The 15,495-nt window shown below is 39.6% G+C and overlaps 1 protein-coding gene across 1 annotated transcript in view; it reads left to right on the forward strand.

Moving 5' to 3' along the window:
• Positions 1–15,495, forward strand: part of LOC306774979 (alpha-1,6-mannosylglycoprotein 6-beta-N-acetylglucosaminyltransferase B-like) — a gene marked incomplete at both ends in the record, with an annotated part of 197,786 nt that overhangs the window by 73,145 nt on the left and 109,146 nt on the right. Inside the window, one exon of the mRNA XM_079265180.1 lies at positions 1,817–1,967. Coding sequence (XP_079121306.1) covers positions 1,817–1,967 — 151 coding nt within the window. The remainder of the gene's footprint in view (positions 1–1,816; positions 1,968–15,495) is intronic.

Below are 15,495 nucleotides of genomic sequence, written 5' to 3' on the forward strand. Positions count from 1 at the left end.
ACATTGCCATATCAAAGGATATAAAAGGATATAAAAATAAGCCCTCATTCAGATATCAGACTCAGGAGTGTCTGGTCGCCGGGTCTGATTAGAATCCAGTTTGACAAGAAATCAACATACAGCAGCGAGCAAAAGAGATTATGCTTTTGATGAGGAGGTTAAAGCCTGAAATGATCAATCTGTTGGTTTTTAGACTCTATGATGAAGAGTACCACACAGGGAGAGGTCAAAAAGAGCTGATTCAATGAGACTAATTGGTAGAAAAAGTGCAGAAAAGTTCATTTTCTTACATATCCAGACGTGGCGGATAGGGTTGTCATGATACTAAAATTTTAAACTTGATACTGATACTTAGGACGGTGCTCAATACTCCATACCATTTTCATATTGGTATTATATAATATTAAACAGAGAAGAAAAACACTTCCTTTAATAAATCAAAGTCAGAACAAGCAAAATCATCACATCACAACTTTCAGGATGAAAAATATAAATAAATAAAGGAAAAGACATTAACAGAGTGCAATAAATGCATCTTTTAAAGCTCTGTTAACCTTGTGCAGCTGTCTTGCTCACTGTAGAGCAAAAAATAGAAAACTTACAGGAACTTTAGCCTTTGTTAACAAGTACACTCAGTACACTTACAGTACTTGTTAACATAAATGTCCTTTTTGTTACAATACCTTGAGGATCAATTAAATAAATGGAACAAAACAACAATCAAAATCTCATTAAATCTGTTTTCTATTCAGATTTGGAAGAAGCCTGAAGTCCACATATCAGACAGGAAGCTGCTCCATTAAAATGTAGTCAGCAACAGTGAAGCTTCTGTGTGTCCGGTTATTTCCATTGTTGCAGTCAGGTGGGGTTGTGTTGGTGGTTTTTTACGTCTGGCTGTTTGAGGTTGTTTCCTTGGACACTGGTGAAGCACGGACAGAGAAGCCAAGTCAGAATGCTGCAGATAGTTAACTTACCGGTATTCTGGGCAGTGGAAACCGAAAGGAAACAAAGTTTCTCACCTCGTGATTTTTTGCATGTAATCCGAAGCGACAGTTTGGTCCCCTTCAAACGGAGTCTGGTCCACTTCCATGATGACGCGGTTCTGTTTGGATTTGTGTCGACATGCAAATCAGTTGAAGCGTCGCTTCAAAGTCCAAACAACAATCTTACTTTTCAGTATTTCTATTGGCTTTCGGCCGCTGCCATTTAGAAAGTGCGTAAGCGGTGGCTCCAACAGGTAGCTGCTGTAGAGGGAGGGGCTGCCCGCTGCAGTGCCTGATCAAAATGGTTGGACGCAGCCGTTCTAAAAGTGGCATTTAAGTATCGATACCAGTGTTAGTATCTAAGAAGATACTGCATTTTAGTATCAATTAGTATTTGAGTTCCAAGTATCAAACACAAGTTGTGGCTAAAAGATTTTGGTTTCTGGTGGAAGGGAGTCTGTAAATGGGTCCACTAAAGATAAATGCACCTTAAGGTCAAGTTAGTCCATAAATATTTGACTTTAGTTTACAACACAAGGTAAAGTTTTATATTAACGAAATACTTAAAGACAACACTATTTTTCCAAAGACTTATTTGAGGACTTCTGAAGTGTTTGGCATCCGCCAAACGAGGGAATGTGATTGTAATCTGCGGTGTAATGAAGCACATACAGACAGTTCTCCTACCCCGCCAAAACCAACAGCGCAGTGAGCCAAAGCAGCTGCGAGCTCAGTGCCTAATTGGAGTTTAGCTTTCTGTGTTTATCATGTACTCTCTAGCTGGATTTCAATTAATCTTTCACCTTTTCTTCCACATCTGTCTCTCCGCTCAGTGCTAGGTGGTGTGGAGTCGCGTGGCGTGCTGAGGAAGATCACTGACATGTTGGAGGTGATTCTAAAGAGGATGGACAGCCTGTCCAAGCTGGACAACACCTCCGCCACCGAGGCAAGGCGCCTGGATGAGCTCAGCTCCGCCATCAACAGGTAATTTCTGCTTGGAAGTCTGTCATCCCTGCAGAAACCAGAGCGGCCTGAAGTGAGAAGCTGCCTTGTTTAGACGATACCCTGTTAGCAGTTGCATTAATATTTCTCATTGTTTACTTTTGTTTATGATAAATGAAGACTGCAGGGGGGTTAACATCCTGCAAAATCCATATAAACCATTATGGTGCACTGTTGAAATGCCAAGCGATCATGACAGCAGTTTGAATCAGCTCAATATGTTCATAAAATCAGGAGGTACCAGTCGGTGGGCTGCAGTCCTGCAGGTTTTCGTTGTCTCCCTGCTCCAACACACCTGGGTTACGTTAAATGGATCCAACAGCCACTGAAGTTCTGCACGATGACAGATTAGTTTGGTGGAATACATGTTAAACCTGCAGGAGTTAAATCATTCAGAACCAGATCAGTGGTTCCCAACCCATTTTTCCAAACAGCTGTAGACCCCCACACCCCACTCACCACGTGACCGAAACCTAAAACCACGCTAAGGTTTACGTTGCTCCACAATCCGTAGTTCGAAAACAAGTTTTCATCCAAAACCAAAAAAATGCAACAGAGAGCTTTACATTAAAAAGAAAAGAAAAAGCACACACACACACACACACACACACACACACACACGCACACACACAATGGGGAATGTAAAACATGGCTAATTTAAATAAAACATATTAAGCTGAAATTTAAAATCTTCATGTGAATAGAATAAAATCATGGGATTTACGCGGTTTTAACGTTCTTTACACATGTTGATTCCATGTATATGTTCCAAAAGCACATGTTTGCACATGTACAGTACATGTGGTGTGTATTTGAGGGTTCAGTTATTGATGAGCCAGAAGTATCCATATATTACATTTTATCAAAAATAAATACAATAATTATTTTTTAAATTTGCTGAAGAAACTTTATTACATTTGCCTCGGTAACCAGAACATTTGATTTTATTCGTGTCATGGAAAATTCAGATTTCTGTTGCGTTGAACTGTAATAAAAGTATTTAGATTATTAAAACTAAGTGCTGATAATATTCAGTTTGAGAATTGGAGTAACGTTTACTCTTCATTCTACCTTAATGTCTATAAATAGAAATCAAATCTCAGTTTTTTACTTTACATAATTTGAACATTTTAAAGCTTAATATACAAAATGTGGGACAGTTCCTTTCTGTAGAAAGAGCAGATTATTTTTATTTAAATGGCTGATTAAACTCAAGAATTATTGCTTTGCTCTTAGTTATATTCTTAATTACTTGTTTTTCAGGATTTGATACACTCTCAAAAATACAGGTACAAGATAAGGACATTTCTGTACCTATATTTAAAGAAATGTTCTCTCAAAAGTACAATACTGGTCTTTAAGAGACCAGAAGCACCTTCAGAGTACGAAAAAGGGTTCAAAGGGACATAAAGTACAAATTTGTACCATTTCGACCATAAGGGAACCTGCAGCATTGAAAAATGTAATGTTAATGGCTGTAATGTTACAAACTAGAGCAGAGCTGAGTGATGACAGTAGTACTACTTAACAGTCATTTACTACAGCAGACAATGAAGGTCAGATGCTGCAAACTAAGTGTATGGCTGGTCAGTATTTTGAGTTTTTGAAGATTATTTCTAGATTAAAGATAAGATAATATTGCTAAGTTGCATGGACCAGGCCTGATGCTGTGAAAACATAAAAAACATAACTTGATAAGGTGAGGTTGAACTTGATAAGGTACAAAAATAGACCAGAACTGAAGGGTACAGAAATGTCTCTCTAAAGAGTACACCCCCAGCGACAAGCATTTGTACCTTTTTAGGTACAAACTGGTACTTCTATTTTTGAGTGTGTAGGAACGGCTGTGATTGTGTTAAATTAGCGTGTGATGCTTCATATCCACTGCTGACCCTTCAGTCAAGTCTCTCTGAAATAATAAATGAGCAAAATTTGTATTGATTGTATGGTTATTTACATCATAGCAGTTTATTCAGTCCTCTAACAGATGTACAGTTATCATAGTGTTGGTTCTGAACTAAACATCTCTTCCATCTTCACTACTCACCGGGGAAATGTATGACGCAACTCTTATTTACAGAATCTGCTCATCCACACACAGACAAGCACTTGTGGAATCAAATCAAACTTTATTTGTACAGCACTTTTCATACAAAAGCATCTCAAAGTGTTTTACATACTAAACTCAAATTATGAATAATTACATGAAAACAATCACACATTCAAGTTAAAACCATTACAATTCCAAAACATGCACCTCATCATGCATGCCTTATCGCCCCCCCCTTCTAGTCTGTGTCTCTTTAACCAGAACATCAGTATTAAAATGTGAGAGATGGTAAACCTCTAGAAGATGAACGTCTGGCTTGACACTGATATAAGGAAACAATATCTTGGGGATCCATCCACACCAGGAGGAGCCCCGCTAAGGACCCCAGGGGGGCAGCACCTACAGAAACCGCCCAAAGCCGGGCAGGTAGGAGTCCAAACAGCCGGGGCTGCAGAGGGGAATCCCACCAATCACCCCCAGCAGGACGATGTCTGCGCCAACAGCCCCACAGACCCCGTAGACATGGCTCCGGATGTGGAGGATCCCCATCAGGACAACTGGAATTAAAAAGTAAAAACAAGATTTAAATCAGCCTTAAAATCTACACGAATAATAAAAACTAACAAAGAATAAACACAAAAAGTATAGAAAATAAATAAAAGGAAACGAATAAGTAAACAAATAAGTAAATAAATTAATTAAATTGATTTAAAAAACATCAGCAAACAAAAAATCTATAAATGAGTACATAAAAATGCTCTGAATAACACCCAAAATAGAATAAATAAAATTCATCTATACTATAAGTAAAAACAGTCTGTCTTTAAAAGCATCAACAGTCTCTGAGGTTCTCTGGTCGGCTCCTCCACAGACCAGGACCGTCGTGGCTTTTCCAAAGTTTTGCTCCTAACTTCTGGAACAACTACAAGGCCGGTACCAGAGGACCTCGGGGTCCGTGAGGGCTCATCATTTAAAAGAAGGTCAGATAAATGAGAAGGCCCAAGACCATTAAGACATTTATAAAGAACTAAAGGAAGTTTAAAATCAACCCTGAAGTGACGTTCTGATACAGACTCACAAGGAGAAAACAATGAGCCCATTACCAAACACACCAACAATCTCAGCATCATCTTATTTCAGGAGTAATCAGGTCATTCAAGTCATCATGTAGACATCATGAAGATACCTGTACATGTAGTCCCAGCTCCACAACGTTATGGACAGCAGCAGCATGTAGCCTATTCTGCATGTAAATATTGATGACTGAGGTCCAATGATGCCCTTTTTATGATCCTGTAAACCAGCTCATCTCTAACTTTCATCGATCAGAGCTGCGTCGGCTCATTCCTATGAACCAGGCAGCCTGCATAGCTTCATGGGAATACTTATGCCTGATAGTAAATAGATGTATGATTCATTCTCACGTCTCCGTCTCTACAAGTATCACTCCTTCTGCCTTCTTTCATCTTTCCTAGCTGCCATATTGAAGAGTGCCTTTCCTATTGTCTGTCGTTTTCCCCCTCTCACCGTCTCTTGTGGAAATTGCTGGCTATTACCTCCAAATCACTGAAGTAAAGTAAAAGACGAGTCTTGCATGACCTTGCTGCTCCAGCTTTTATCTTAGCACTCCTTTCGTTGCCGTGTTAACACCAAAACATCCCATTTGTCCTCTCTTGATTCCACTTTTCATTTCCAAACTGCCTCGCTGAACTCAGCAGGTGTGATGTGATACACTCTGACAGAAATCGCCTCACTTCCTCAAACCATGCTAAATGATTCCTGGTAGAAGCTCAGGTTCAGATCCGCGTAGTCGCATCGAGGCCAAAGGACGGAGCGATTAATAAGGTCTGACGCTGTTGTTAACTGCAATCAATGTCTAGTAATGGGATGTTTAATGCAGAGGAAGCCGTTCTACACTCAGGCCATTACAGAAGAAGTGCTCTGCAAAGGGGTGTAACTCTCCGTTGTCAGATACTCAAACTAAGATGGTACATCCATATATTACTGATCTGAAGGGGCTCGGTTAAAGTGAAGAGAGATTTACAACTAGCATATAATTACATTAGAAGCATCAGCTGAAATCAATATCTTCTAAATGTTTACTTCTATACATACATACATATATATATATATATATATATATATATATATATATATATATATATATATATATATATATATATATATATACATACATATATATATGTATATATGTAATATACGCACCCTGGACAGTTCAAGTATTTGTCTTTGTGTACAGTTGTGCTCATATTTATTCATCTCCTTTCATTAAAGAAGGAAAAAAAAACCCAGCTGCCTGTAAAATAAGATGAAATTGACTAAAGTAGTAGTGAATAAAAATTTTATAAAAATCGTTACGTTATTTTATAATTCTGGATCAATAGAAATAAGTTTTCTTTAAAAAAAATATTACATATTCCATCAGTCATAAAGTAATATTTAGTTGAAGAATCCTTTAATGTTTCCGCTCCAGTCAGGTGTTTTCTGTTCCTCTCAGTCAGACTTCTGCACCTGTTGACAGGTATTTTGTCCCACTGTTCAACAGAAAAGTCTCTAATTTGTCCAGGACACATTTGTTTGTTTGGTTTTATTTTCTTTCTTCAACCCAATTAAACAGTGTCTTATATTACTAAATTATATTTTTGCAAATTTTTAGTTATTGTTCCTTTTTTAAGTCTCCAGTTATTTGAGTGACTGTTGTAAATTCAGCTTTTTCTTTAATGAAAGGGGATGAATAAATATGAACACAACTGTAAATATGTGTGTACATAAAGATGAATACATGGCCTGTCCAGGGTGTACCATGCGTCTCGCCCAATGATTGCTGGGATTGGCTCCAGCATCCTGAGATCCTTGATTGGACTGGGCAGTTTAGAAGATGAATGAATGTTTATAATTCTGAATAATTTATTCCAAATTAAAAATATCATTCATTCAGTTCTACAGTCATCTCTCAGACGCTTTCATCCAATTAACCAGACCAGTTGACCTAACATCCATGTCTTATTGGTATGAAGAAGTCTGGAGAACTGGAGAGAACTTGCACCACTTTTACATCCTCCCCCCCAGTCAAGAGTCGAACCAGCAACCTTCTTACTGTGAGGTTGCAGTGTTACTCCACCATACCGCCCATCGTGTAACCGTAGCCAGTGGAAAACGCCTCCCAAGGTGCTGGAGGATGAGAGAGCTGTGAGATCTACGATCCTGTGGGACTTCCAGATACAGACCAGAGGTGGCCAAGCTACCAGACGTAGTGATGATGGATAAGCAGCAGAGGAATGCTGGATGTGAGGGATGCAGACATCCCTAATGAAGGAAATGTCAGGAAAAAGTAGCAGAAGAAACTGGAGAAACACCTGGAACTCAAGGACGACCTGGAGGAAGCCTGGAAGGTGAAGGCGACGGTGCTGCGATGCTGTTTGGGACCCTTAAGAAGAGAAGAGAACCCGAGCTGGAGATGACCAGCCAGCAACCCCACCAGGGGGACATGGGAGGGTTCAGGCCTTTAATGCTCTGCTTTGTTTACTTCATGGTTGATAGTTTCTCCGTCATTGGAAAGATGTTCATGTGGAAGTTTGGGATGTTAGCGGGACGCTCTGAAAAGCGTGCAATGGTAAAAGCTGTGAGCATCAAACTCCCACTGGAGACCAAAAACATCAATTCTTTCATTCTTCTCATTCAGCTGAAGTCCTTTATGAACAATGTGACGCCAAAATCAGGACGGTGGGGGAAAAGAAGAAGAAAAACTCATTGATTTCATTGGGGGCGCAGCATTGTGTGGTGTTGGCTGAATAGATGGGTGGAGCTCTCATGCAGCTTGGGAGACGGAAAGGATATTGACTGAGGAAGCTGTGGTGGTGGTGGTGGGGGGGGTGTCATGGCCATACACACCTACACGACCTCACGATGATGCACATATGTGTGTAACTGTACTGTGTGTGTGTTTATTAGTTCATTTAAGAAGGAGAATGGAGAACATGACCTCAAGGATTAGTAGCTAGCCACACACTGTGTCATAACAGTGTTGGTCTACATCTCCCTTATGTTCGGTGGTCTTCATCCTGCCGTTTATTACCGCCTCTGTCCAGTTACCTGTACCTTAGTTTTCCTTCTCCATGTCAGGGGCGGTGCTAAACCACCATTAGAGGGGCCGCCAGGCTGGGGCCAGTTGCCTTGTTGGACAGGTGCATTCATGACAGATTAACAAAACAACAACAACTGACCGTATAATTAAAGCAATATAATAACAATGGAGGAGATTTACTTTGCACTTAACTGCAAACGACACTCAAAGTGCTCACGTTTGCTCCATTATTCATCCACCCCACATTCACACATGGTGATGGACAACAGCAGAAACAATCTGACCAGTATTCATACACCAGCAGTGCCGACACCGGAGACAAGGAGGGTGAAGAGTCTCGCAGAGAGACACTGTGACAGATTGACTGAGGGATTGGGATTGGTCACTGGACGACCTGCTCCACCTCCTGACCCGCTGCCGCCCCCGTACTGTCACACTGAGGTGTCGCAGTCGGGCCACAGCTCCAGAATCCACCGGGGATCCAGCAGCTGATGACCGGCATGGGCGTCTGATGATGAAGACGAGAGCGGAAGGGGCAGTCTAAACATGTCAAAGACGAAACTGGAGCTTCTTTCTAAAACGCTCATTGTCTGATAGGGCTGTGATGATATGGTTTGTCCCGATTCGATTCTGATTTTTTTGGTGCCAATTCGATTTAAATTGTGATTCTCACAATTTTTTGATTTTGCTGATTTTTACAGATTAAAAACAAATGTATGAAACTTTTTTTTTTTTTTTGCTTATTTTTCTTGATTTCAATTATGAAAAAGCAACACAGTAGCCAGACCATCATGCTGCTGCTGTAATGCCCAAGAAGTCAAAAAGATCAATAAAAATATTAAAAATGACCAAAATTTTATAACCAATATTTTTATTTATTTGGATTTTTTTTTTTTTGTTAAAAAAAAAAATTATTTCAAAATTATGAAGCAAAAAAATCCCGATTTTTGGTTTTTCTATTCGATTTTCCGACCTCTACTGTCTGATGAAAAAGTAAACCTTACATCCATGTTTACGCCTTTCAGATTTGGCCTGGATGGAAAAACTAGGAGTCTCTTCTTCCAGCTGTCTTCCAATGTTACATCATTAGTGTAGTTTTAGAATAACTAAACTTTTTCCTGCATAAAAATATGCATTCCAGCTGTTTTTGGTAATGAAGCTAGCTGTAAACGGATCGCGCTGCCTTAAAACTTCTCCCCCAGTCACCCCCAGAAAGATCTTCTGTTCGAACTGCGCTGACACATCCTCCCTGGTCTCACGGATGTCTAAAGGAAGTATTATATGAAACTAAAAAGCCCACTTACATCTTACCGCATTCAGATTTTTAGACAACATGAGTCATAACTGTTGTTTATGTATTAATATGTAAACAAAAATAACTCATTGATTCCACAGATTAATATTTGTTGTATTGATGTGTGAATTTTGAAAATTCAAATTTTCTTTAGGGTAACGTTGTGTTAAAAAAAGTTTATGAACGAATTAAACCAATCAGCTACGAGTGGGGCGTCTCCTTATCGGGTCAGACAGGAAAATTAAGCCGCATTATGTTTCCACATCTGGCATCAGGTGACATTATAGCAATGGCCATAGAGGGGTCCAAGCCTGCTGTCAGGTGGCGCTGCCCCATCCAGGACCCCCCTAGAAACGCCCCTGCTCCTTGTCCTTGTCTTAATACTCTCCTTTCTCGTCATCTGTTGCACACACACTGCACAGTGTGAGAGAGTGTCTTGGGTACGTGTGACGTGGTAAAGCGTGATTTTTGCCAGCGGGGAGTTGAGAAAAAAAAGAGCTAGAGGAAATCATATTCCAAATCCAGGCCAGCACGCATTTACAGGAAGACACACACATGTACACACATGCTGGGCGGGAGTCTCATCTCTAAGCCTCATCGCTGCCGACACACTCCCATGTAGTCATGAATGAGACTTGATGTCTGAAGCCCCAGCCTGCAAATTGCCCACAGGGCAGCCACTCGTTAGAGCAGACAACGGAGGGAAATAACCAGGGAAGGACGGAGGAAGACGGCACAAAAGCCTGAGAAAATGAGAGGAGGAGGAGGAGATGGTGAAAGGATGCAGAGTTGATTCACTCTGCTTTACTGTTCTGTGGAGGAAAGGGCAAATTGTTAAGCTGCTCCCTCAGGACTGTGCACTCTAAAGATCAGTGCTGTGGCTCGGCTTTGCGTATTTCCCCACATCCTCTAGGCTCTCATCTAAGCAATCCCAGTAACAGACCCATCACAAGGGGCCCTTACTGTTCTCGGTGTACAACTTTGCTGGAGGCCCCTAGCGAAGGAAAAAAGCTTTTTGTTGCTTCTTCGATTCTTTTCTTCAGGGTATTTTGTTCAGGTGCAGATGCTGTTGCAAGTGGAGGTGCATTGGTATGCTGTGATGAAATGCTTTCAAAAGTAAAGCTGCAGATAAGGTCACTCGGATTCCTGTTATTTTTACTGGGAAGAGAACTCAGCCCCCCCATCTCAGAGTAGCCACAGGAGCATGCCTTTCTATCGGAAGTAAGCAGGTCTCTGAGAGGAGAACCTGACCTCGTTACCACCATCCAATACTTTGTTGCAGAGCACAAAATGCTGAAGTTTTACCATAAAGGTTAAAAAAAACAAACGGTATGATACCATTTTCTGTTTTCTAAACTGATGCAGCGTAAGTTTTCATTTTAATTTGATTGTTTGTCCTGCATATTTACTTATGCTATGCTATGCTATGCTATGCTATGCTATGCTATGCGTTGTGTTGTGTTGTGTTGTGTTGTGTTGTGTTGTGTTGTGTTGTGTTGTGTTGTGTTGTGTTGTGTTGTGCTGTGCTGTGCTGTGCTGTGCTGTGCTGTGCTGTGCTGTGCTGTGCTGTGCTGTGCTGTGCTGTGCTGTGCTGTGCTGTGTTATGTTATGTTATGTTATGTTATGTTATGTTATGTTATGTTATGTTATGTTATGTTATGTTATGTTATGTTATGTTATGTTATGTTATGTTATGTTATGCTATGCTATGCTATGCTATGCTATGCTATGCTATGCTATGCTATGCTATGCTATGCTATGCTATGCTATGGTTTGCTTTGCTTTGCTTTGTCATGGTTTGTTATCTATCGTTGCTTTTCCAGTTTATTCATCCTGACAGGAAATGCAGCTGAAAGGTTTAAGGCTGAGATTGAGCTCTGCTTTTATGGAACGGGTGTTACCTCCCATTACCGTGGAGGGAAATAAAGATTCTCAAGTGCTTCTTTGAGATTTTCCAAAGTCTTTATAATGTGAACTTAAGCGTTTAATGTCATTTTATCGTGGAACTCCTCATATTTAAGGAATTTGCTTTAAAAGGTTGAATCTGTTGCACAAAAAGACTTTAACAAACCAACACAGGAAAGAAAGAAAAACTTGGATCTTCTGGTTTCATATTAAATGCAGCACAGCACACTTTATGAAGATAAATGAAGAAAACAGAGCTTTCTGGAGAACAGTGTTTTGTGGCTTGAAGAACACATTGATTATCGTAATGAGCAACAGATTTTGCATTATAGATTTCACCATTTGTAATTTATCATTCTGTTAATAGTTGAATCTACTTTCTGCAGCCAGTTTACAGTGAATGGTTGCTGCATGGTTTTATGTTGCAGCATCTTGTCTCTAAATCAACAGGATGCTACATTATAGTCGCTGTCCCTCCGTCTTATCTGCAGAAGCAGAGTGAAGCAGAACACATCTCTACAAAACAGAGCCCCCCAAAAAATGTGTCTGATTGATGTGAAACACATTTAATCATCAGAAATCAACCTTCCGTTAACCTGCAATCATGAAACTTTATTGTTTTGTGTTTTCACAGAGAGGCATCATCTTTCCTCCTCTGATCAAACCTTTTAAAGGCTGTTTTTGTGTTATTTTGTGTGAAACAATAACAGTCGTGCTTACTGCAAAATCAAAGCATGAACATTTCATACAATCAGGGGCCCTCAATCACATGAATGTATGACGGAAATCTATGCACAATGCCATTTCAATGCAATGATCGGCATTTATTCATTTGAATAATTCACATGTCTGAGACTGTATTTGCAGGTTTAAGACAATCAGAACAGCAGAGCCTGAAAATAAGTATGAAACAAACCTCAAACTGTCAGCATAACAGATACTCAGCTCTCAGAATGAACCCATTTCCAAAAAGACTGGCCTCCACCTGTCCATGTGCTGCTGCATGTCAGGGTAGCAACACTCTTCTTGGCGGAAAGTTTTATGTTTCACCACTTTGTCATAACCTAAAAGTTAAGAATTGAGACTTTCAGTTACCAGGCATGAGCTATTATTAAAATGAAAAAGTAAATAATCTTGAATTGTGGGCATATGTAGGATAATCATTTAGTTTCATTCATACTTAAACCCAAGTTTTTGCTTATTAATGGCCTCCATAATCCTCTTCCCTACAGCCTTTTATACGATTTTTTAGGCTCTGAAAAGAAAAAAAAACCCAACAGTTTTTTTCTCTTTACTGGCAGAACACCTCCCCAGGTTTGATCTCATTGGGTGAGGCCTCTGGGCTACGAATATTTAGGACGTAACTTGTAAATGACCATGCATTTATGAAGGCCTGATCATCCATACGCTGGGATTGGTCGGAGTAACGTGGATCTGGTTGTTAGATCATTGCTGCAATCATACATGCTCTCATACCAACATGGAAATGTGATTAGGTGGCTGTGTGCATGTGTGCATGTGTGAAACTGAATGTCGGCTGCGGAGCATAAAGGTTTATCTCCACAACTCGAGGTGGAATGAATCAGCACCAGCAGAAACCCTCCTTGTTATGTACTTTTCTCGCCTGCATGACTTTGTTCAGTAGGATTCTGCCTGAACTTTCCTCTTCCCTTAAGAGGATGATGTCATTAGTCAGAGAGGAAGGAAAAAATAAGAAGAAGGAAACACTTCTTTATTTGTATCCTTAGAAAGTCGAAGCCAAGTTAACATTGATTTTCTCTTACTGTTCCACTTCCACTCGGCATCCGACAGTGGGTTTCTTGTTTTTCCTCCCACATACAGTCTCCTCTGTTTGTCTTGTCTTTTCTCCTCCTCGCTTCTGTTTTATTCCTCTTGTTTAGAAAAAAGCTAACTGTCTAAAATCATCAAAAGAAAAGGAGGTTCATTGCAAGAAGCAGGCAGCAGCGGGACATCAAATATGTATACCCATCCTAATCATCGCTTAATGTTTCAGTCAAGCTGTTTTGTTGGCTTCCACATGAAGGAACAGAAGAGCTTTTCATTTTACCATCCCTCTTAACACGAACATGAACTCCTCCCCATGCTACTTCTGTTCCGTTTGCTATGAATGCTTGATTAACTTCCCTTTATTTTCTGCCTCTTTTTATTTATTTTACCATGTCGGTGTATGGTTCTTACATTTCATATTCCTTTTGTTCCATCTAGAGTTTATTATCCAATCCCATTTCTGTTTTATTTTGTCCGCTTTTTTAGTGTCTCTTCCAGTTTGCTCATCTCTGGGGATGAGTTTATACTGTCGCAGAGATAGATTTGACATTAGAGAGAAACACTCTAGAGGCAAACTTACACACGCTTAGTTAGACTGGTTACCCGGTTTATCAAGTGAATGTTTTGACCTTCCTGTAATTGCATCTTTGTAGAGAGGGAGCTGTTATGATCTGAAGTTGAAAACTTTCACTAATTGTTGCAGATAAAAAAAAAAATCCATGTTGACTTTCTTTTTAATTTTTTTGAATTTTCTAATATTAGATTTAGCATTATATCAGCCCTAGGATTTTATTAGGTTGGTATTGAAGTTAGAGATGTAATGGTACGGGAACAAACGTGAAACACTAAACTGTTTAACTTTGCTGTAAACAGGAAGATTTTTAATACAAATGCAAAATAATGCTTGCAATAAAATATCCAATAAAAGATTCTTAAATGAATAAAAAATATAGCAAGAATAAGCCTCTGACAGTATCTGTCCATTTTAGGAGGGAGGGAGGGTTAATTCAAGAGAAAGTTAAAGATTATTTACTCAAACTTGTAGAAATGTTCATTTAATCCACAGTTTAATGTGTTCACAGTTTAATCTTTTTTCTTTTTTTTTTAAATTATTGTTTTTGCATGAATACTCTGAAAGATAATATGATAAGCTGCAAGTAACCATTCAACCATTTTATGTTTTTTTAAAAGTATTTATTATCACTAAAGACAAAACTTGTCAGAAATGATCAATATAAGAGTTTTTTGTAGCTCTTAAAAATAGAAACTATTTCAATTCTGTGGGGAAACAAGGGCTTAATGCTGTTCTGTTCATTGTGATTTTGTGGTTCAGGTACAGTTAACCCTGAACAAGTTTTCAGTGAAAGCAAACTTTCACCTACATGCTAACAGTGGAGGACTATGGGGAAACAGATCTCCAACACAACACTGGCATAAAGATTTTATCTTATTCAGTTGTGTTTGTCCACTTACATACTTCATTAGGAAGCCGAACTGCATCCAAACAAGAGATTTTAACGACAGAATGTAAGTCTTGTCTCTTAAATTTGATGCTAGCCATAACATCTGCTATTCATAACATCTCTTAGCCATAACATCCGCTAGCCATAATGTCCGTTAGCCATAACGTCCCTTTGTCATAATGTCACTAGGCATGACATACACTAGCTATAATGTCTGCTAGCCATAACATCTGTTAGCCATGACATCTGCTAGCCATAATGTCCGTTAGCCATAACTTCCCCTTGTCATAATGTCACTGGCCATGACATACACTAGCTATAACGTCTGCTAGCCATAACATCTGTCAGCCATGACATCCGCTAGCCATAATGTCCATTAGCCATAACGTCCCCTTGTCATAATGTCACTAGCTATGACATACACTGGCTATAATGTCTGCTAGCCATAACATCTGTTAGCCATAACATCCGCTAGCCATAATGTCCATTAGCCATAACGTCCCCTTATCATAATGTCACTAGCCATGACATACACTGGCTATAACGTCTGCTAGCCATAACATCTGTTAGCCATGACATCCACTGGCTATAATGTCTGCAAGCCATAATGTCTGCTATCTATAACATCCAGCAGACATGACATCTACTAGCTACAACATCTGCTAACCATAACATACGCTAGCCAAAATGTCCGTTAGTCATTGCCTTCCCCAGTCACAACAACCACTAGCCATGACATCCGCTAGCTATAATACAAACTAGTAATTATGTCTGATAGCCATGATGTCCACTAGCTATAACATCCACTAGCCAAAATGTCTGTTAACCATGACGTCCACTAGCCATAACGTTGGCTAGTCATAATGTCGCCTAGCCTTAATGTTTTTTCACCATGACATCGCAAG

The sequence above is a fragment of the Telmatherina bonti genome, assembly GCF_933228915.1.
Source record: "Telmatherina bonti genome assembly, chromosome: 3".
NCBI classification, from domain to species: domain Eukaryota; kingdom Metazoa; phylum Chordata; class Actinopteri; order Atheriniformes; family Telmatherinidae; genus Telmatherina; species Telmatherina bonti.